General features: G+C 49.5%; 2 protein-coding genes across 3 annotated transcripts in view; one reads left to right on the top strand and one right to left on the bottom strand.

Moving 5' to 3' along the window:
* GSG1L (GSG1 like) overlaps positions 1-22,976 on the bottom strand; it is a 216,745-nt gene that overhangs the window by 114,836 nt on the left and 78,933 nt on the right. For both annotated transcript variants that reach the window (XM_079899133.1, XM_079899134.1), the window contains exon 2: positions 22,321-22,368. In XM_079899133.1, the coding sequence (XP_079755259.1) occupies positions 22,321-22,368 (48 nt within the window). The remainder of the gene's footprint in view (positions 1-22,320; positions 22,369-22,976) is intronic.
* Positions 12,431-12,646, top strand: LOC307174780 (cytochrome c oxidase subunit 8A, mitochondrial-like; the record flags this gene model as incomplete). Its single annotated transcript, XM_079899135.1, has 1 exon — positions 12,431-12,646. One exon carries the CDS (start codon positions 12,431-12,433, stop codon positions 12,644-12,646), a length of 216 nt encoding a protein of 71 aa, XP_079755261.1.

Raw genomic sequence — 22,976 nt, forward strand, 5'->3', positions numbered from 1 at the left:
GATGCGCAAGCTCAGTGGCCATGGCTCACGGGCCCAGCCGCTCCGCGGCATGTGGGATCCTACCGGACCGGGGCACGAACCCGCGTCCCCTGCCTCGGCAGGCGGACTCTCAACCACTGCGCCACCAGGGAAGCCCCTCCTTATATTTTGTACCCAAGGCCCTTAACCTTAGTCTCAGCCTGCTCCTGTGGGCAAGAGGAGCTCCTGTGGGCAAGTCACAGGACGCCCCTGAATCTCCGCTTCCTCATGTATAAACTATAGTCGTTGTACAGAGGGCCTACTAGGTGTCAGGAGCCACTCAGTGCTTTTTTGTAACGCCTTGCTGACCCCACGTGGTCAATCCCCTCATCCCCTTTGGGTCTTTATTCAAAGGAGCCTTCCTCCGGCCCTATTTACAAGTGCATTCACCCTGCCCCACTTCCCTGCTTAGCACTTAACACCAACCACACCTGCTTAGCACTTAACACCAAGCACTTAACACCAACCACCTTAATAATCTACACGATCCACATTCACTTCTTATCTGACTCCCCACTGGAAGGTGAGCTGCAGGAAGGTAGAATTGTTTTGCTTTTATTCACTGCTGTATCCCAGGGCCTAGCATACGCCGTGCACATAGTAGGTGCTCAATCAATGTTTGTTGACTAAATGAACGAGTTCAGTCTTCACAAGGTCCTGGTATCACCCCTGAGGTGATATCATTATCTTTCAGCCCCCGGCGCATAGTAGGTCCTCGACTGACGTGGTTCAGAAATGCTCTTTTCTTGACTTCCATAGCAACCTGAGAAAGAAGGGTTTGGGGGCACCTCTCAGGCCACTCATAATACAGCAAATAATGTGACATCTGCCTCTTCTTTCAGGTTCTTCATGGGGCCAATCAAGGGACAACAGGTTTCCTATCTCAGAGCTGCTAATAAAGGTTAAATAATTAATGCCACCGGGACAAAGCAGATGAGCCTGGACTCCTTTCCAGGTGAAATCTCCTGCCTGTGCCCACTGAGGCCTCAGCCACATGGATGCCCTGCTCTGACCTCAGCCCAACACGTCCAAATGGGTGGCCTGCACACCTCTGCCCCCCGCCCAGCCCCCTTCCCGGCCCCCGCCCCTCCCCCGACCTCTCTCTCCTGGTAGGAAGCACACAGTGTGAAGGATGTGAAGAGGCAGTTTCCAGAAGCGGAAACTCAAACCTGAGGGGCACGTGAAGAGACACTCAGACGCATTACTAATCAGAGAAATGCAAATTAAGGCAAGGAGATTAGGCTTTCTACTGATTTAGACAGGTAAACGTTAGAAAGCTGGCTGATACCCGGATGTGAGTCCGATGGTCAGAATATGGAGCGTGTGGGACCCTCCAGCGGCGCTGGTGTTAATGTTGCAAAGTAAGAGTATATCCTACCCTACGACCCCGTAATTCTGCTCCTGGGTGTACACCTCAAGGACATCCTCACAGGGCAGACGCAAGGATGTTCTTTGCAGCATCGTTTGTGGTGACAGAGAGTGAGAAACAACCTTGGCATCCATCTCTAGGAGAACAAATAGCACACAGAGGAGATGCTCAGCATGGCGTGTCAGGCAGGTGTTGGATTCGGTGTGCACACAGCCACATAGATGGAGCTTAAACACGCAGTGCTTAATGGAAATTTAAGAAACAAAGTGAGACCTAAAACAGATACTGCAATCAACTGCATTACTGTTCAGCAAACAGTCTCACCCCTCCTTCTTGGGGCAGGACATACTTCCCCACCCTACTAACTTTGGGGCTGGCTGTGTGACTTGCTTTGTCCACTGGGATATGGACAGAAGTGGCCATGCACCATCCCCTGGCCAAGACTTAAGAAGGCATCACAGATTTCTTTTCTTTTTTTAGGATTGTCTTTTTGTTCTTGATGTTTTTCATGCATGAATGGGACTTTCATTTATTTATTTATTGAAGTATAGTTGATTTACAATGTTGTGTTAATTTCTTCTGTACAGCAAAGTGACTCAGCTATACATATATGTATATATTCTTGTTCATATTCTTTTCCATTATGGTTTATCACAGGTTATTGAATATAGTTCCCTATACTATACAGTAGGACCTTGTTGTTTATCCATCCTATATATGATAGCTTGCCTCTGCTAATCCCAAACTCCCATTCCTTCCCTCCCCTACCCACCCTCCCCCATGGAAACCACAAGTCTGTTCTCTATGTCTGGCATCACAGGTTTCTCTCATCCCTTTTGCATTTCTGCCATCGCCATGAGAATATCCTCCAGGTAGATGCCGGCCCCAGCGTGACAGGACACGCCCAGGGCAGACCTGAACCCAAGGCACAGCCTGGAACCAAGCCCCGTCAGCCCACAACCCACAGCAGTCACCGCCCAACTCTCAGACCCACGAGCAAGAAAAATAAAGCTTGTTTTTGTAAGCCATTGAGTTTTGGGGTGATTTGTCATCGTACTGCCTTACTGCAGAAATAGCAATACACGTACTATTTATATAAATTTAAAGGATGCAAAAAGTGACACATGTGCAAGAATATATACAAATATAAATACTTTAAACAGAACTGAGGGTTGCCAGTACGGAAGAGAGGGGAATGGGAGGAGGGTACGGGGGATAAAGAGAAATCAATCAATCAGTCGCGTACTCGCACGGACCACTGATGGTCACTGCCTCGATCAGAGCAGTAACAAGGGCTCACTCTCTTCCCCTGAGTTTCTGCCTCAACAAAGTCAAGCCCAGGAGGGCAGGGACCAAAAATAACCCTGGGACGGTGGCGTCCACAGCCGGTGCCCAAGAAATACCCATTGAATCAATGACTAAGATCAAAAATCTGAAAGCTTTTTGACTCTCGGAACCCCAGAACTCTCCCTTCCAGAAGAAAGGTTCACATGATTTTGTCAGAATGCAAAACTCAAGTGCCTGGAGGGAGGGTCTTTGTCACCTTTACCTTGCAGGTCTCAGAGAGGTTCAGAAGCAAGTCCAAGGTCCCCTGGGTGCTGGCCCTGCTTGGCCCCAGTTCTGCTGGAGGTGAAGGCCCTATTTTGAACCCCGGCTCAGAGGTCCTTCCGTTGGCATGAGTGCAGGAGGGGGAAGGGCCAGAGTTGAACTAAATTAAATCGTTCTGACCGTCTCAGCCAGTTTATTTATCAACTTCAGTCGTAAAGGGATGTTGATGAGAACTCCACGGAAAATAATGAGACAGCAGAGGGGAAGCCAGGACGGCTGGGCAGCCTTCCGTGCCCAGCAGGTTACCGGTCCATTTGTAAGGGCCCCTCCCCCTTCAGCGTATTTAACTCTAAATAAACCTCAGGATGGAATGCCCTTGAGGTGCAGAGAGGGAAGGAGGACTTAAGTGAGCTCTGAATTTTATTTCCAAGGAAACTAGATTTGGAAGAGAACAAAAAGTAGAGAAAACCCAGAGCAAATGGCTCGGAAACCACCACAGAGCCGGTTCTGGAGTACAGGCGGCCCCGGGTTGAATCCTGATGCTGTCACTTTGCAGCTGTGTGCGTGTGAGCAGTGTGCTCAGCCTCAGAAAGAGGAGAAAGTCCTCCTCTTTCTCCTAAACCAAACAATGGTTCATTCCCCATCCCCCTGCCACAGTAGCCCTGCCAACCATCTCCTCCCTGACCACACCACCTTCTTAATGAAACTGACCACAGCCCTGGGACGTGCTGGGTGATCCCGCCCCCTGCTTCAGCTCATCCAGTCTGAGTTGTTCCCAGCTCCAAGCTGGACCAATCAGATTCTCTGTCCTCAAGTATTTGAAAATGGGACCTAGAGATTTAGTTAACAGATGGAAGGTCAGTAGACTACTATAGGGCTACGGTCATCACGCAGGAGAGGCCACAAGAAAAGAAACAGATGTGCAGAGGAAGAGAGGTAAGACTCCTGGTCAGTCCCTTTCTCATGTCCTAAGCTTTGGTCTTTAAATACTTCTCATCCGGACTTTGTGGGGTTGTCCTGTCAAAACAGCCTTTGTAGTTAAGCTGGTCTGAGCAGGCTTCTGGCTCCTGCAGCCAATCTTCCTTCTTTTCTAGAACCTCCCACCAGTCGCCGGTCCAACAATGGTGCCAAGCATTTTGGGAGCACTAAGCGATTGCCTGGGTCTGTCTCACTAGGAGAATGATCTAGAGGTAGACTGCCCATTTCAGATCCCCTGTCAACAAGGGAGATGGTCTCCTGAGAGAGCACAGGGCCATGCAGGATGACCACTGACCTTCCAAGAGTCCAAACTTCATGCTCCCCAAAGGCTTCCATCGAGGCAAACATGCCTCGACACGGGCTGGAGTCCAGCAGGGATGGGAGGAGACACCCTAATGGGGAAGGAAATCTCGAAGGCCCTGTAGGCAGGGTGTCAAGATCCTGTCGGGATGGGCAGGCGCCCACCACCAGGGACTGAGCTGGTGAAATCTGCTGGTGAGAGCAAAAATGAGCTCTGCAGTTCTGTTCAGAACAAGAACAACTGGGCAGGAACAAACAGTCTGCTCAGGGCCAACAGTCTGATGTCAAAGCATGACAGGAAGTGATCAGAACGCCACAACTCTGCTTTATTTCCGACTTCTGTGGCACGAAAGAGGATCAGTTAAAGTGAAAAGGGCAGAGTGAGCACTGGCAAGGTAGAGCCGAAGTCCAAAGGGAAGTGAAGTTCTGTGCTTTCTGAATCAGCCTCCAAAGCAAATAAACACAGTCCAGGGTGCAGGGACCCGCACCTGGGATTGGTGGCCCTTTGTTGCTGTGCAGGGGGGAATCCTGCGGAACCAGTGAGGAATCAAGAACCTGAAAGCAGGTAATGGACGTTTTGATTTTTAAAACGTGCAAGAAACTAGTATCTGCAAACTAAAGGGTGGCAGACACACAACTGGATTCTTGAGTTAACAGTAGCAGGATAATTTTTTGAGACATTAGGTAAGGTTTCCCACAGTTTTCCTGAACCCCTTGTCCTTCCCCACCTGTATCCACTGCTGCAGGGGAGGGGGTCCAGGGGAAAGCAGGGCCAGGTCTCAGGACACAAGAGCAAGGCTCCTGAGCTGCAAAAGCTTGGACTTTTAAGTTTAAAAGCCACAACTTTTACTGTAAATATTGTATTTAGAAAAAGAGAAGAAGACCTGGGCTACCTCCCCTCTCCTGCCCCTTCTCCCCCCGACATCCCACACTCAATAAAGCTCCCCCGGCCTGGGGGACAGAGAAAGGGAAGACAGAGGGTATGGCAGAGACTTCCACGTGTCACCAAAGCCCATTTCCTTTTCCTCGTGGGCACACAAATAAGCTACATTTCCCTATAGCCTTTGTAGTTGAGTACAGCCATGAGACTGAGTTCCAGCCAAAGGAATGTGGGCGGAAATGAAAGGAGCCACTTCCCAGCCCAGCCCGGCCCATAGGGACCTCCCACACCATCCTCTTTCCCCAACTTCTGGCTGGATGGAGAAGACTCCAAAGCCTGCAGGGGAAGGAGCCTGGAGCTCTGGATGAGCATAAGGAAGGGGGTCGGCCATGGGGTCACCTGCACAGGACCTCCCGTGATGGGAAAACCAACTCTTATCACGGAAGGCGACTAAGATTTGGAGGTTTCTTTGTTACAGCAGCTAGTGTTGCTAATTCAAGGGAAGCAAGAAAGCACAGATGCTGGAGTGGGTCCCTGAAGGGGGCCCCTGCACCCTCTGCCAATGCACACACGTGCATGCACACACACACATGCACACACCATCCTGCCAGGGAGAGAATAACAGACTAGGAAATCTTAAAGCAGAAATCACCCAATCTCCCAAGGAAGACAAGGAGAGTAGCAAGACTGAAGAGTTCTCCTGCACCCACTGCAGCGCAGGAACAAATGAATGTTTGCAAAGGTTTTCCAGACAAATGGGCCCGGGACAGCCTTGGAGTATTTTTCATGAGGCCAGAAGGATGTGCATGCAGCTGGAGAATCAAAATTATTGGATGGATGGATGGATGGATGGATGGATGAATAAGTTGTGCGTGTGTGTTCATGCTCTTAGAAGGAAACGGGGAAACTTCATGACATTGCATTTGGCAATAATCTCTTGGTTACAACAACAAAAACACAGACAACAAAAGAAAAAGCAAATAAACTGGACTTCATCAAACTTGAAAGCTTTTGTGCATCAGAGGACACTATCAACAGAATGAAAAGGCAACCCACAAAATGGGAGAAAATACTTGCATAGCATATATCTGATAAAGAATGATATTCAGAATATATACAGAACTCCTACAGCTCAACAACAAAAACCAAACAAGCCAATTCATAGATGGGCAAAGGACCTGGATAGACATTCTCCAAAGGAGATACACAAATGGCCCAAAAGCACAAGAAGATGCTCAACATCACCAGTCAAATCAAAACCACAGTGAGATACCACCTCACATCCATTAGGACGGCTGTTATCAAAACAGAAAATAACAAGCATTGGTGAGGACGGAGAGAAATTGGAACCCTCGTGCACTGTGAATGTAAAATGGTACGGCTGTTATGGAAAACAGTATGGTGGTTCCTCAAAAAATTAAACATAGAATTACCATATGATCCAGCAATTCCATTTCTGGGTGGGAGAAGTGAAAGCAGGGATCTGAATGGACGTTAGTACACCAATGTTCACAGCAGTATTATTCACAATAGCCAAAAGGTACAAACAATCCAAACGTCCATCAACCGATGGATAAACAAAATATAGTATATAGGCTTCCCTGGTGGCGCAGTGGTTGAGAGTCCGCCTGCCGAGGCAGGGGACGCGGGTTCGTGCCCCGGTCCGGGAAGATCCCACATGCCGCGGAGCGGCTGGGCCCGTGAGCCATGGCCGCTGAGCCTGCGCGTCCGGAGGCTGTGCTCCGCAGCGGGAGAGGCCACAACAGTGAGAGGCCCGTGTACCGCAAAAAAAAAAAAAAAAAAAAAAAAAAAAATATATATATATATATATATATAGTATATATACCAGACCACACCAAAACATTTTGTTTCTGACACATCCACAGTGAGGTACATAGATGGACCTCAAAGACATTATGCTAAGTGAAATAAGACAGGCACAGAAGGACAAATATTGCATAGCCCACTTATATGAGGTACCTTGAGCAGTCTTATTCATAGAGACAAGAAGGAGAACGATGACTGGGAGGGGGGAATGGGAATTAGTGTTTAATGGATACCGAGTTTCAGTTTGGGAGGATAAAAACGGTATGGAGATGGATGCATAACAACGTGAATGGACTTACTGCCACTGAACTGTACAGTTAAAATGGTCAATTTTATGCTATGGGTGTTTTCCCACAATTTTCAAAATTAAGAATTTATATTCATCAAAAGACATCTGTGATAAGGCAAGCCCACAGAGTGACAAAAGGGGTATGTAATACCTATAAGCAACAAAGGGTTATAATATGTTAAAAAAAAAACCTTATAAAGCAATAAGTAAAAGACAAACAATCTAATAGACAAAAGATGTGAACAGGTACTTCACGCAAGAGAAAACCCAAATAAACATGAGGAGATGCTCAACCCCTCTGATAACCAAGGAAATGCAAATTGAAAACCACAATAAGATACCACTTCTCATCCATCCATTGGGCAAATTTTAAAAATCTGATAAAGCTAATCATTGTCGAGAACAGAACAATGGGAATTCTCATACCACGTGTGTGGGAGTATAAATTGGTACACCCGCTTTGGAAAACAAGACGACTAGTAAAATTAAAGATATACAGAGTTGGCCCAGTAATTCTATGTCTAGGTAAACACTACAGCAGGGATTCTCAAACTGGAGGATGCATTAGAATCACCCTAGGGGCTTGTTAAACACAGACTGCCAGCCCCCACCCGAAGTTTCTTGTTCAGGAGGTCTGGGGTGGGGCTTGAGAATTTACAGTTCTAACAGGCTCCCAGGTGACGCTGATGCTGCTGGTCTGGGGCCCACACTTGAACTAACAGCATTATTCATAATAAAAACTGAAAATGTCCCAAATGCCCACTGAGAGTAAAACGAACAAGCAGAAGGTCTTAGAGTCACACAATGGAATATTACACAGCAATAAAAATGAACAAACTACAGCTACGTGATTGCTACAGACTGAATGTCTGTGTCCCCTACACACACACAGATTCATATGTTGAAATTCTAACTCCCAATGTGATGGTACTTGGAGGTGGAGCATTTGGGGGTGATTAGATCATGAAGGTGGACCCCTCATGAAAGGGATTAATAACTTATAAAAAGAGACCCCAAAGAGCTCCCTCACCCCTTCTGCCCTGTGAGAACACAGCAAGAAGACGGGCATCTGTGAACCAAGGAACAGGTTCCCACCAGACACTGAATCTGGCGATGCCTTGGTCTTGGACTTCCAGCCTCCAAAATTGTGAGAAATAAATTTCTGTTGTTTTTAGCAGCCCGAATGGACTACAATAATGATCAACATAATGTTAAGCAAAAGAAGCCAGACACAAAAAAGGTTCATCATTTGATCACATTTATGTAGGAAGTTCAAAAACAAGCAAATCTATTGTGTTTAAGTTTGCATACTTGATGGTAAACCATGAAGCAGGGTCAGCTAACCTTTTCTGTAAAGAGCCAGGGAGGAAATATCTTATGTTTTTCAGGCCATACCATCTCTGCCATAACCGCTCAACTCTGCCATTATAACATGGAAGCAGCCAGGGATATACATAGGGAATGAGCGTAGCTGTGTTCCAGTAAAACTTTATTTACAAAAACAAGTAGCGGGGGCTTCCCTGGTGGCGCAGTGGTTGAGAGTCCACCTGCCGATGCAGGGGACACAGGTTCGTGCCCCGGTCTGGGAAGATCCCACATGCCGCGGAGCGGCTGGGCCCGTGAGCCATGGCCGCTGAGCCTGCGTGTCCGGAGCCTGTGCTCCGCAACGGGAGAGCCCACAACAGTGAGAGGCCCATGTACCGCAAAAAAAAAAAACACATTATGCTAAGTAAAAGAAGTCAGGCACAAAAATCCTCATATTATATGATTCTGTTCGTATATGTCCAGAATTGACAAATCTACAGTGACAGAAAGGAGATCGTTGGTTGTGTGAGTCTGTGGGGTCTGGTGGATTGAGGGATGATGGCTAAAGGAAACAGTGTTTCTTTCCAGGGTGATGAAAATATTCTATAATTCATAGTGGTGATGACTGCACAACTCTGTGAATACACTAAAAACCACTGAACTTTAAGGGGACAAACAAATGGTAAGTGAATTATATCTCAAAACAGCTGGTACCCCCCAGTCAAAAAAAATTTTAACTAATGAATAAAACCAACAGCTTCTGCCCTCACCACCAGAGATGGGCCAGGGAAGAGGAGTGTGTGATGAGACCAACAGACAGACACCAGCTTCGGAGAAACCACTTTCCTTCCTCGTGTCTCCGGAACAAGTGCGCGCGCACACACACACACACACACACACACACACACACACACCCCGGGCCTTTCTCTGCCTTTGGCAAAACACACGCTGAATACCAGAAGCCCACGAGGCCAGAGATTCTGTGGACAAGCAGGGGACCAGGGCATCCCTGCCAAGAGACACAGGACTTTTTAAACTCAAAATGAAATTTCAGGGGAAAGCCTAAGCGAAGCAGAGCCCACGGGAGTCAGGCTGGCTCCAGAACCGGCACCAGGTCTGCAGGAGCAAATTCCTGGGTAGCAAACCAGGGCAGGGGCTTCAGCCCTCCAGGGCCTGAAAGGGCCTCTAACTTAAGTCCATCGTTCCTAGTGGGTTCAAGATATAGATAAGGTCTCTCTGCTCCTCACACAGGCTAAAGGCAGTGGGTTTGGGAGATTCTGTGTCACATCACAGACTTAGCGCCTCCAGGGAGCCCGGCAGATGGTTGCAAATGACGAGTCTGCGGGAGCCAGCAGATGTGGTGCGTGAGGAGCAGAGGGTGCCAGGAGCAGCAGCAGCCATGGGTCCCCTTAGCTGCCACCTCCCTCTGCTCCACGCAGGCCCTGACAGCTGTGAGCCAATGGGGCCACCTGGCTGGGTCAGAACACACAGCAAAGCCAACCAAAGAACTTCCTGGGCCCAAGGAGTGGAAGAGGGGCCAGGAGGCCCCAGGCAGGGTGGAAAGACCTGTGAGGTGTGGCAGAAATAGCACGTGACTGATGGGATACATTGCTTTGCTGTGTGACCTCAGGCAAGTAGCTCAACTTCTCTGAGTCTGTTTCCTTGGGTGTAAACCAGAGATAACAGCACCTCCTCAAAGAGCTGTCAACAGAATTAAATGAACCAAGAGATGTGAAAGTATTTAGCAGGGAATGGAATTCTGTGCATGAGTCAATGAAGGTTAGTTGAGTAGAAGTAAACTCAAATTTGAGTTCTTGCCAAGTTAGCTTTCCAGCTGGTCGGGCCGAATGGAGGAGATGGCGGAAATATGCTGGAATATTCATTCAAGCTAGTGCTGATTGAGACAGACCCCGTGCTAACCCCTCGCGTGGATTATTCCATTTGACTCTCGGAAGAATTCCACAGAGTGGATGCTATTTCCCCCATCTTTCAGATGAAGAAAGTGAGCCGTAAAGAGGATGAGGAGCATGCCTGAGGTCCCACAGCTGATGAGGCAGAGTCACAATTTGAATCCAGAGCCCGTGCTCCGCATTAACACTGCACTCAGCTCTGCGATTAAACCCAAGCTCTGCCCCTCCCTGGACCGGGAGCAAGTGTCTTAGCCTGAGCCTCAGCTTCCTGATCTGAAAAGAGGGATAACAGTAAACCCACTTCGTGGGCTGTTGAGAAGATTAAATGGGATACGATGCCTGAAAGGGACTGGTATGTAGCAGGTGCTCAGTAAGTGTTCCTAGAATTGCCAGGGCTGGGCTGGGGGAGGCTGCCCCAGAGTGGGGACTCCACTTCTCAGGGACTGGTACGCCACCTGTACACTCCTTATACAGGCACACCTTGTTACTGCATTTTGAAGATACTGCTTTTACAAATTGAAGATTTGTGGCCATCTTGCATTGTCAGACGACGGTTAGCATTTTTTAGCAATAAAGTATTTTTAATTAAGGTATGCACATTGTATTTTAGACATAACGCTGTTGCACACTTAATAGACTACAGTATTGTGTAAACATAACTCTTCTATGCACTGGGAAACCAAATAATTGGTGTGACTTGCTTTATTGCGATATTTGCTTCATTGCGGTGGCCTGGAACTGACCCCGCAATATCTCTGAGGTCTACCTGTACTCAGGCCATGGCAGCCACGAAGAGTTTTATCTCAGGGCCTCAGTTTTCTTATCTGCAAAATGGAACATGTGAGACCAGCTCTCTGAGGCCTTCCCACCTGACAGCCCATGTGTGATGGTTAGACTCCTATCTTGGAACTAGAAGCATAACAAGAAGGAAGAAGCATTAGATGTATGAGTCATAAGGGCTTTGGAGGATGACAAGTGTCATCCCATGTGGTATGACGGCCCTTTCTCCCTCCCAGCCCCACCCAGACAACACTTACCTCGTCCCTTCCTTTCATTAGATTTTAGTCCTTCCCTAGTCGCAGGGATTCTTCTTCTATTTTAATAGCTCGCATCAGGGCAGCAAGTGGAATGGTAAAGCACAAGGACTCTGCAGCCCACCTGCCCAGGCTCCAACCCAGCACCACCACCGCAACCCATATGGCCTTGGGCAAGTTAACTTAACTTCTCTGGGCCTCAGTTTCCCCACCCATCACATAGTTTAACGACAGCACAAACTCACTGAGTTGTTGGGGGAATCAGCTGCGTCTGACACATTGGCAAAACAGAAATAAGTTTTTGGTACTATTATTATTTATTTTAAAGCACCTCGGAAAAAAGTAACATGGCACACTAAAACCGTGAATTGACAGATCTCATTGCTCAGGATGGGGAGAAAATAATTCGACTTTGTAAGTGAATCAACATAAAGGGAAATAGTAAGTGAATAATAATATGGGGGTGCAGTATACAGCCCAAATCGGGAAGGCAGTGCAAAATGAAAATTCAGGGGACTTCCCTGGTGGCACAGTGGTTAAGAATCTGCCCGCCCATGCAGGGGACACGGGTTCGAGCCCTGCTCCGGGAAAATCCCACATGCCGCGGAGCAACTAAGCCCGTGCACCACAACTACTGAGCCTGCGCTCTAGAGCCCCCAAGCTACAACTACTGAGCCCACGTGCCACAACTACTGAAGCCCACGTGCCTAGAGCCCATGCTCTAGGAGAAGCCATCGCAATGAGAAGCCCACGCACCGCAACAAAGAGTAGCCCCCGCTCGCCGCAACTAGAGAGAGCCAGCGCACTGCAACGAAGACCCAACGCAGCCAAATTAATTAATTAATTTAATTTTAAAAAAAAAGAAAATTCAGGGCTTCTTGTTGAAAAAATTATTAAGAATTTCAAGACAGATTTTGACTTCACGACCTTGGGTTCCGGCTGCCTGCTACCTGCGGTCTGCTCTGTGCGGTCATGTCTGTGCTGACTCCACTGCTGCTGAGGGCCCTGACAGGCCCGGCCCGGCGGCTCCCCGTGCCGCGGGCCCAGATCCATTCCAAGCCGCCGCGGGAGCAGCTCGGAACCATGGATATCGCCATTGGGCTCACCTCCTGCTTCCTGTGTTTCCTCCTGCCATCGGGCTGGGTCCTGTCACACCCACAGAACTATAAGAAGCGGGAGAGACAGTAGCTGTCCTCTCCCTCAGCCTGCGACCTGGCCACCCGGCCTGTCCTGATCATGTCTGCTGCATTCCTGGCCGGCCTCCCCGGGACCCTGTCCTTCAGTTACAGTGACCTCTTCTGCAATCATGACCCCTTCATTTCTCCATGTTGCCATCCTGGGACCACATGTATCCATTTAGAAGGCGCTGCTCGGTAGGGCCTCCCTTGTAACAGTAAAGTCTATTTAAACCCTGCTTCAGGGGGAATTCCCTGGTGGTCCAGTGGTTAGGACTCCACTCTTTCACTGCTGAGGGTGTGGGTTTGATCCCTGGTCAGGGAACTAAGATCCTGCAAGCTATGTGGCCTGGCCAAAAAATAAAAAAATAAATAAACCCTGCTTCAGAAACTCAAAAAAAAAAAAAGAATTTCAAGACAGTTACAGTATAGCACTAAACCAAACGGAGGGTCCTTCCGTGCACGGAACCCTATGCGACTATAAGGTCACGTGCCCACGAAGCTGGCCCTGGTTCTACATCTTGGCAAGGATGTGGGCTACATGGACGTATGCATTTCTTGAAACTCATTAAACTGTACACGTAAACTCTGTGCCTCTCACTCTTTGTATATTATATAAATGAAATTATATCAATTAAAAAAGAAACATGACAAAATCGGGTTATAAATTCCCTGCTCCTCACAGGCAGTGCGGTTCAGCAATGAGGTGCAGGTACAGACCTGTATGTTGAATGTTGTCTTCTTTTAACCCAGTCTGTGTATCCCCAGCCCCTGCCTACAGTCGTACAGGATGTGCACTGCCCAACCCAATGCCACTCACGTGGATGAATCATGGCCCCCAGAGTTGCACAGTGGGTAACCTACACAACTGTACCTGGTGGCCTTGATGGTACAACTTCATTTGAAGGACTCACCATTTGTCTAAAGTGGAGGTCCTGTGTGAATGCAAAGCCTGGGCCAAATGGAAGGGTCTTACGGCAAATTCCATCCCAAGGCCTCCCATGCAGGCAGAGATCCAGAAGGAAACGAGCCCATGCAAAGACTTTCCTAGAATGTGCAAAGGAGCCATCTTTCAAATGCCTCCACCCCCGTGCAGTTCAGCAAGCCCTATTTCCCCAATGCTGCTGAAACCTCTGCTCAGAGGGGCAAAGAGCTGGATTTAAGCATCCGAGGTAATTTCTCAAACCAAAGTATGATAAGACCGAAGAGTCATTTCGAAATGTTAATTACCACTGTTTACACTTAACGGAGTCTTCTCACCATGGAGAAACTGTTTCCAATTATGAAACATGAAAGCTGGTCACCGTTTGGGGTTAATATGACACTCTCTGAGAGAGCGAACAGGCGAGACTACCCAGACACCTAATTACCTGGAAAGATAATCTTGAATAATTGGAATTAGAGCAACTAAAGCAATTATTGGATGTTGTGATCTCCGGGAGCAGTCCTCTACCGGCACGGGGGTTTAATCACTTTTAATAAGAGCACGTAATTAGAGGAATCCAGAATTTCAGAACGAAAGTGGCAGAACCAGCACTTCAGAATGAGGGAGGTGGGAGGACCATGTGTGATGCTAGAGAAAATGAGGCTGGAGGAATGGGTGGGAAGGAAGGGTGAGATGAGAAAGGATGGGTGGTGTTGGCAGGGTGGGCGGGATGCTGATTAAAAGCCCTCAGGATCCTGGCAGGTGACTCTAACCTAAATTTGCTGTGTGACTTTGAGCAAGGCACTTAACCTCTCGGGGCTACACCTTCCTTCCACACTTCAGTCATTCAGCAAGTGTCTACTGCACATCTGTCACGTGCCTGGCACAAGGATACTGGGTCTCACGTCTTTGCACACGTCATTCATTCTACCAGGAATGAGCCCCCATCCACCGCCGTGACCCTTATGCAGTAGAAGGAATGCCACTCACCCTTCAGGACCCTCCCCACGTGGAACCCTCCACACAGCCTTCCTATACTGCCATCTTCCCTTCCACAGGCCTCTGGGCACCCCCATGGGTCCCTGATTCACAGATGTGACTCTCCACCTCCTTGTGTGTCTCCCCCACTAGAAGGCTCCTCAAGGTCGGAAGCTGTGAGGCGTTCTCCTCACTGACCCAGCTCCTGGCACACAGCCTGGCACCGAGGGATGCTGCCCACTAGCCTGCCCTGGGAAGGTGGAGGGAAGGTGGACAAAGGTCCCTGCAGCCCTTCCCCGAAAACAAGGCTGCAGCCTGCCCTGCTTCCAAGAATGGAATGGCTCCAGGTGAGGTGGCCTGTGTTGTGAGTTTATTGAGAATGGCCAGGAAATGATCTCCTTCTGCAGGAGGATGCCAGAGCTCTGCTGCCTCCACAGAAGGACCAGGGCCATTCAGACAAACGATGCCCCACCCACGGTCAGAGGGCTGCAAAAACTAGCTCAATGTTGTCTGGGAATGGCAGGTGAGAGGGAAAAATGGACGTGTGGACCACTCGGGCCAGTCTCTTGCCTCTTTGTGTCCTGAACTGTCTGTCTTGTTGGGATGAAAGAATCACAGTTCCCTTTTTGTCAGGCCCTGGACCACAGGCATGTACTCGGTGACTTGGGAGCCCAGAGCGGGCATAACTAACTCAGCCTGGGGGCCAGAGAGGACTTCACAGAGGCAGGACCTTTGGGTTGGCAGGTGAAGGTGACAGTGAGTCCCCCAAGCAGCCAGGGAGAAAAGATCACCCAGGATTAATGCACAGGCACGAGGACGCACCAGTGACTCGGTGTGTTCAGGCTGCCGCCAGCAGGCTGACCTGCTTGCAGCTCGATGTCAGAGTCCGGGCAACTGTGGAAGCTGGTTCCCCTCTCCCTTCCCTGTTCGGCATGTTCTGATCTATGCACCTTTCAGTTCTGTGACATAAATCAATAAAATGCACTAAGTAAATTAAGTGAGCCGCAGAATTGTAAATCGATTTCAGACAGAGAACAGAGAGGTTGAGGGAAGCAACAGGAGACTCTCATAGGAACTCAGTTGAGAAATAACTCACGCAAGACTAGGGATTGCGGCCACAGAGCCACCACATTGTTGCATATCCCTGAAATATTAAACAAATGAAACCTACAAGCTTAGGAAACTGTTTCACAAAAATTGCCCAAAATCCCAGCTCCCTGGGAAAGAGGGGCAGGGAGCCGGGATGGCTTAAAACACAGCTCAGCGCAGGCGGGACAGAGGAGACCATGGCTTCCAGAGTCGGGATCCAGATTTCCAAACCCAAATGGGACTCCCAGTATCTATAACGTGGCCCCTGTTCCTTCCTTCCTTCTTTCCTTCATTCAACAAAACTTTATTAAATTCTTGTTGTGTGCCAACCCCATCTGGGGCACGGGAGCCACTGGAAAGACAAGATCCAGTGCCTGTCCTCAGGGAGTGTCCAGTCTGGTGGAGGAGACCATCTCAAGGCAGTGTGATGGGTGCTAATAGCACCAGTGGGTACCTCTGGGGTCCGAGGTGCCTTTTCAGAAGAGGTCATGTCTTAACTGGGCTTTGAAGGATAAATAGAAGTTTTCATGGCAAACAAGAGGTGGTAAAGGTAGGTCAGGCAGAGGGAAGAGAATATGCAAAGGCACAGAGGCATGACATATGATGGAGAGTTTGGGGGGAAATGTGTGCAAGTAAGGAGGCGGGGCTGGAGCACAAGGTCCACATGAGGGATTACAGGAGGTGGAGTGGAAAAGGCGGACACACAGTAGATCACGAAGGGCCACGAGTGCCGTGTTACATGGTGTACGTTTAGGAGCCAGGAAAGGCCTTTAAGCAGGAGGCTGATGGAGCTGGATTTCCAGTTTAGAAAGATAATTTAGAATTCAGTGCGGGAAATTTTTGTTTTACTTTTTATGGAAGTATCACATATACAGGAAAGGGCATTGATCACAAACGTACAGCTTGATGAACTTTCATAAACTGAACACATCGTGTAACTAGCACCCGGCTTAAGAAACCTAACATCGCCAGAGCCCTCCACTGGCTCCCTTTCAGTCACACTCGCTCTTCAAGGGTAACCCCTGTCCTGACTTCTGACGGCACAGATCCGTTTTGCCTGATTTCCAGTTTTATACAAATGGAATCACATACTGTGTGTTCTTTTGAATCTGGCTCCGTTTGCCCAACATCCGTACCGCTGAGAGAAGCTGGAGACTGCACGGTACTCCACGGTGTGTGTTGATGGGCATTGAGGAATCACAGCGATTTACCAGTACAGCCTTGGTGGCAAATACGAATCAGGACGAGCTCAATTCCTTCCCTCCTTCCTTCCTTCCTTCCTTCCTTCTTCCTTCCTTCATTCACAGTGAGAACCCATCCACCTGTGAGGGGAAGCTCCAACCTGGGATTTAGGAACTGGGAATTTTCCCCATACCACACCTTGACAAATGACTTGGGACAGATCTTTTCTGGGGGGTCCAGTTAACATAACAAAGGGCAGAAAACCCCAAAATCCTCATGGACGCCCCTACCCCTGCCCCACGGCAGGATCGGAGGTGGCAGCCATCATGTCCCTAGCCTTTTGCACTGGAGGGTGGCCTCCTTGTTCCTCGGCTGGAGCCCTCCCACGGTGCCTGATAACCATTTCCGTAGCTCTCTCCCACTCCTGTAGGGCAGGGACCTTCACCTCATTCGTCCTTGCATTGCCCCCCATACCTAGCCCAGAACTTGGATTAAAGTAGGTGCTCAGGAAATACGTGTTGAATTGGAAGGCGTGTGTGCAGGTGACTGGCATGCAGAGGTTGCTCAATGGATTGTTTGGGGAAGGAATGAATTACCTCCCTCAAATATTCTGGTTACTTTCGGAAAAATAAATAAGTCACTTTGGGATGACAATGACCAGAGGAGACCCTGAGAAGCAAATTAAGCACATACACCCAGAAATCCAGCTGGGCCAGTTCCAGCACAGCCAGCTGTCAATCATCCTTAAGGCCTGTGGTCAGGCCCAGGCGTGGCAGATTAGACTATCACTCAGCAAATATTCATTCCCACTCCACCCTCCATGTGGGTCGTGCCTGGGTCGTGTATTTCTTGCCCCATTGATGCTGGATGCAACCCCATGACTTGCTTTAGCCAACAGGGTGTTAGCAGATAGGATGTAAGCAAAGGTTTTAAATGTGCTTGTGCATGGGACTCCCGTGGCAGTCCAGTGGTTAAGACTCCACGCTTCCATGGCAGGGGGCATGGGTGCAATCCCTGGTCGGGGTACTAAGACCCTGCGTGCTGCACAGTGCAGTCAAAAAAAAAAAAAGGAACTTTTTTTTTTTTTTTTAATGTACTTGTGCAGTTAGCCACCTTGCATTTCTGTCCCCTCTCTTTGGCCCCCAAAAAAGAATACATGTGGGGCTTCCCTGGTGGTGCAGTGGTTGAGAATCTGCCTGCCAATGCAGGGGACACGGGCTTGAGCCCTGGTCTGGGAAGATCCCACATGCCATGGAGCAACTAGGCCCATGTGCCACAACTACTGAGCTGAGCCTGTGCGTTTGGAGCTTGTGCTCTGCAACAAGAGAGGCTGCGACAGAGAGACGCCCGTGCACTGCGATGAAGAGTGGCCCCCACTCGCCGCAACTAGAGGAAACCCATGCACAGAAACGAAGACCCAACAAGCCAAAAATAAATAAATAAAATTAAAAAAAAAAAAAAAAAAAAGAATACATGTGGAGCGGACTTGAGCCCAGTCTGCAGCCTGGAACCAAGACAGCCTACATCAGCTAAACCTAAGTCAACCCACAGACATGCAAGCAAAAAAATACATGCCGAGTGCCACTGAGTTTGGGGATGGCTTGTTACACAGCGTTATAGTGACTATTGCTGACCAATACACTAGGTTTGAAAAGTATCCAGTTGGTCACAATTATTTGGTAGGAGAATCTGGCCCCAGGGGATAAGAGGTTGCGATTTGGAGAGACAAGGGAAACCTTGAAGAGGAAGATTAGGAAGCATAAGAAGCTTTTCCTCTGCATTTTCAGTAACGAGTTCACAATACACAGACGTTGCTGTTTATCTGCATTTGCACATTTCATCTTCACAAACTGCTCAAGCGTCCTGAATTCATTCCTCCTCCTCTGCCTCTCATGTCCTGCTGGGCAGATCTTTGTCAGAGAATTTATTACTCTGCTCTGCCAGTAGGGCTCCAGTGCTGGGCTGGGCCCTGGAGGCCCAGAGGTAAATAAGAAACCACTGCTCGGAGGGCCCCATTCTCGTGAGGGAGAAAGATATGTGTACAGGTTACTATTATTCAGCTGTGATACAAGATTCTCAAAGTGTACTGGGGATATAATCTGAATGTCCCGTGATAGGGCTTGGTTAAATAAATTGTTTCTATGTGATGGGCTATTATACAGCTGTTCCAAAAGATAAGTGAGTTCTATGTATTGATATAAAAAGCAATCTATGATTTTATACAGGTGTATAAGTATATATGTGTATATACGTATGTGTGTGTATTTATCTATCTACCTATCTATCTATCTTTCATCCTTCTAACTTTCTTCAGGGACTAATAAACCAAACCATTACCAGTGAATATCTAAGGGTGGGCTTATAAGAGACTTTCATTTCTCATTTACACATTTAAAATTGTTATAATTTTTATAACAAGAGTGTATACAGTTAAAAATCAATGTTCATTTTTCATTAATTCAACAGTGCCAGGCATTGCTTTGGGCCCTGGGGATACAGTGAGTCACACACACACACACACACTCACACACTCACACACACACACACAGAGGCTCGGAAGGCCTAGCTTTTCAGCAGAAGAACCAGGCATTTAAGAGCCAGACAGCTCAGTTTTAAATCCCAGCATCCTAACTATGTGACTTTGGGCAAGTCAATTAACTCTCTAGGCCTCAGTCTCCTCATCTGTAAAATGGGGATTAAATGAGCCACCAGGTATAAAGTTCTCAGAACAGCACCTGGCACGTGGTAAGCACAGCATGAAAGCCAGTCTGTGTTAGTGTCGCCTAACACTAGTTATTATGATCGGATTTTGCAGAGCAGGAAGGAAGTCACAGCGGGAGTGGGTGCAGCCAGAACGTGGGAGAAGAGTGCTCTTTGGGAGAGAACACGTCTGGGCTCCAATATCGGCCCGGACTCCCTGTGTGACCCTGAACCAGTCCCCCTCTCTCTGCAGCCTGGGGTCCTCATCTGTGAAACAGACAGCGTGGAGAGGACTCGGCGAGCACGTGGAGGGGTCCGGGGACACTAGGCTCCTGCAGGTGCCCCTGGGAGGACTGGGCCGGGAGGTTCAGGAACAGGCCACAGAGCTGCCTGACCAAACCCCGCCAGCCCCAAAGGCGAGCCTAAGTGCTTGAGAGGCAGTGAGCCCATGAAAACTGGTCTGCAAAGCCAGCCCACTCAGGCTTCTTATAAACGTTTTTCTATGTACAGCCAGAAGGTCTTCGGCGTGGCCACCAAGCCCTGAAAGCAAAATCACGAGGCCAGTAAAACACAAAGATACAACCCCTCTGGGGCCTCGGTCCTCACACACGAGGCAGGAATAAGCCACCATACAGTCCACACTGTATGTGGACACACACACGCATGTACGCACATCCATACGCTCATACGTGCACACATGTGTACATGCCTCCGTGCCCACACTCACCCACGAGTGTGCACGCAGGCACACACACGAGACCCATGTGCACACTCTCAGAGGAGCACCTGCCCATGCATGCATATCCTCGCCCTCAACCAGACATGCACACACATTTACATATGCACACACAGGCCCAGCTTCCTGGAAGCCAGATTTGGAGCAGAGGTGACCCAGGAACTCCAAGGCCTTGGGGATTATGGGATGAGCATCGGAGAGGTTGCCTACAGGTATTGGCTTCTCAGATGCAGTACAATGGAGGGGTACGGAGCATGGGCTCTGCTCCTTATGAGATGTGAGACGTGAGTGGCTTAATGTCTCTAAGGCTCAGTTTTCTCATCTGTCAAGTGGGGTGAGAATGTCAGCCTCTTCTTAGCAAGGTTGTGGGGAGGTTTCTCAGTTGATACATTTAAAGTGCTTGGCCCAGTGCCTGACACATTGTACCTGCTCAGTAAATATCAGCTATTTATTAGCAGCTGTAGTATTTTCTGAAGAACTCAGTTTGGAAGCTGTGGCCCGAGTTGCTCAGCTCGAAACTTCAGGGATGGCCACAAGTAGCCACAAAACAGGGCATCGCCACTGGGAAGCAGAGGAAACAGAGGAGGTAGTCCCCACTGCAAAAAGCTTGCTCAGAGGGGGAGCCCAGCCTCTTCCTGGACCCGAGAGCACTATGGGCTCCCTGTCACATGCCCCTCAGTCTCACCAGCTGCCACTTGGCTGGAGCTCTTCAAGGGGACAGCGTCTGTGAGACAGGAACGTCACCAGCCTCAAAGACACGCAGCCCCCTTGCCTGTCCCGCCTCTCCCAACACCCTGGAGGGGTCAGAGACGGGGCACTTCAGGCCCTTGAACCTCCTGACACTGCAGGGAAACTGCAAACTCAGCCCCACCAGCAGGGGCCGTGGGTGACCGCACAAACTGGATGTAAGAATTTCCCCTGAGCCTCGGCCCCCCAAGGCCCCCCATGTCGGGACAGTTTAGGACTGAACTCTTGTCTCAGTTTCCCCACCCCGACTCCCAGGACCAGAGCCCTCTCCTGATCTCCAGGCTGTCTGAAGAGACCTGCACACCTGTTCCCTCTTGGCGAGGGTTCTCCTTGGCGGCAGGGTAGGGAAGTAGGGAGGCGGCCGTGCCCTACGCTCCTGTGGGAGCGCATCCTCCAGTATCCATTCTCCAGTTCTTTCCTAATGATAAAACCCCTGCCTTTCAGCTGAGCACATGGTTGCCAGGATAAAGACCTCATTTCCCAGCCTCCCTTGCAGCTGTGATCAAGTTCTGCCCAAGAGGATATAAGCCCGTGTCATGGGGCAACTTCTGGGAACCTTACTGTTGACATGCAACCTTTGCCCTTTCTTCTTTGCCTTTCCTCTACCCTGTTGCCTGGAGTGCAGATGTGACGGCTGTAGCTCTAGCCATCCTGTTAGTCCATGAAGACAAAGGCCACAGGGATGATGGAGAGGCCCCTGGATCCTGAAGACCGCATGAAGCAGAGTCACCCTAGATTTGAAACTTTTAAAAGGAATCAATACATTTCTCCACTGAAGCCAGTTACTTGGGGCCGCCAATCCTGACGGCTCTGCCCCCTACACGAGCTGCAGCCCCGTCCTAATCATATCTGGGCATCACTGGGCTCAGAATCTCCGCTGTCAAGCCCTGCACACCAATGGGTCCTTTCTGAATGGCAGTGCCCGATCAGGCTGGACCTCCCCACACCTGTGAGACGACAGAGACAGAACGTCTGGCTTCCCTCCCCCAAGGTCAAATCCTACACTTGGAAGCAATGCCAACACTGGTCTTGCCTCATCCCAACTTTCGCACGCCCAGCCTACCTCCCCCAAAGTCCCAGCACGCACTGGAAGTAAGGGAAGTGTAATGGCTCTCAGCACCATCTCACTTGGGGGGCGGGGGAGGGCAAGATGATGTCCCTCCACCTGCCTCTCCCCCTGCACTAACCGCTCAAGGAACTCAGAGCTTTGCAACAGGACTCTGGCCCCTGGGGCACCATCACCCAGGGATGCTGAAGGACAGGATCAGGGCTTCGGGAAGTGTCCCTGGAGAGGGCAAGGTTGGCACACCGGAGCTGGGGCCACACTTACCTTTCTCTGACGCTGGGGCCAGGTCAATGAAGCTGCGGCATTTCTCACCTTTGAAAAAAAAAAGAAAGACAGGTTTTCAGAATATGAAAGGAAGTGAGAGCTTCAGGCTTCCGCCTCTCCCCCTCCCATGAGCCCTGTACGGATCTGGGGGTAGCGGGGCCCAAACATCTCTAACCCGAGCAGCATCTTTCTCTAAACCCTAATTCCCAGAAAGCCAACGTCCTGAGGAATGTGGATGGCAAAGCTGCAAGTCCCCATGATGCCTCCTTCCGTCACCTCCCGGTCCAATCCATCCAGCCCTGTCACTCCCACCTCCTCAAAGCCCTCCTGCCCTTTCCACGGACTCCACCCCTTCCAAGCCCAGCAGGACGAGGGCTGAAGCCGTCACTGGGCTCCCTGGACCTCCACTCTGGCTTCTGTCGGATCCACTCTCCACACTGCAGCTGGAGGGATATTTTCAAACCACACAGCTCTGATTACATCACATGCACACACGCAAGTAGGCACACTCCTGCTCAAAACACTTTATCCCCAAATAAAGCCCAAATTCTTTCACATGGATCCAGGACTGGCCTCCACCGGCCTCTCCATCCACACCCCCTCCCCACCCCTCCTCCCCTCCCCTCCTGTCAGCTCCTATGCTCTTCGTGTTCCCT

Source organism: Stenella coeruleoalba (genome assembly GCF_951394435.1).
Source record: "Stenella coeruleoalba genome assembly, chromosome: 15".
Taxonomy (NCBI): domain Eukaryota; kingdom Metazoa; phylum Chordata; class Mammalia; order Artiodactyla; family Delphinidae; genus Stenella; species Stenella coeruleoalba.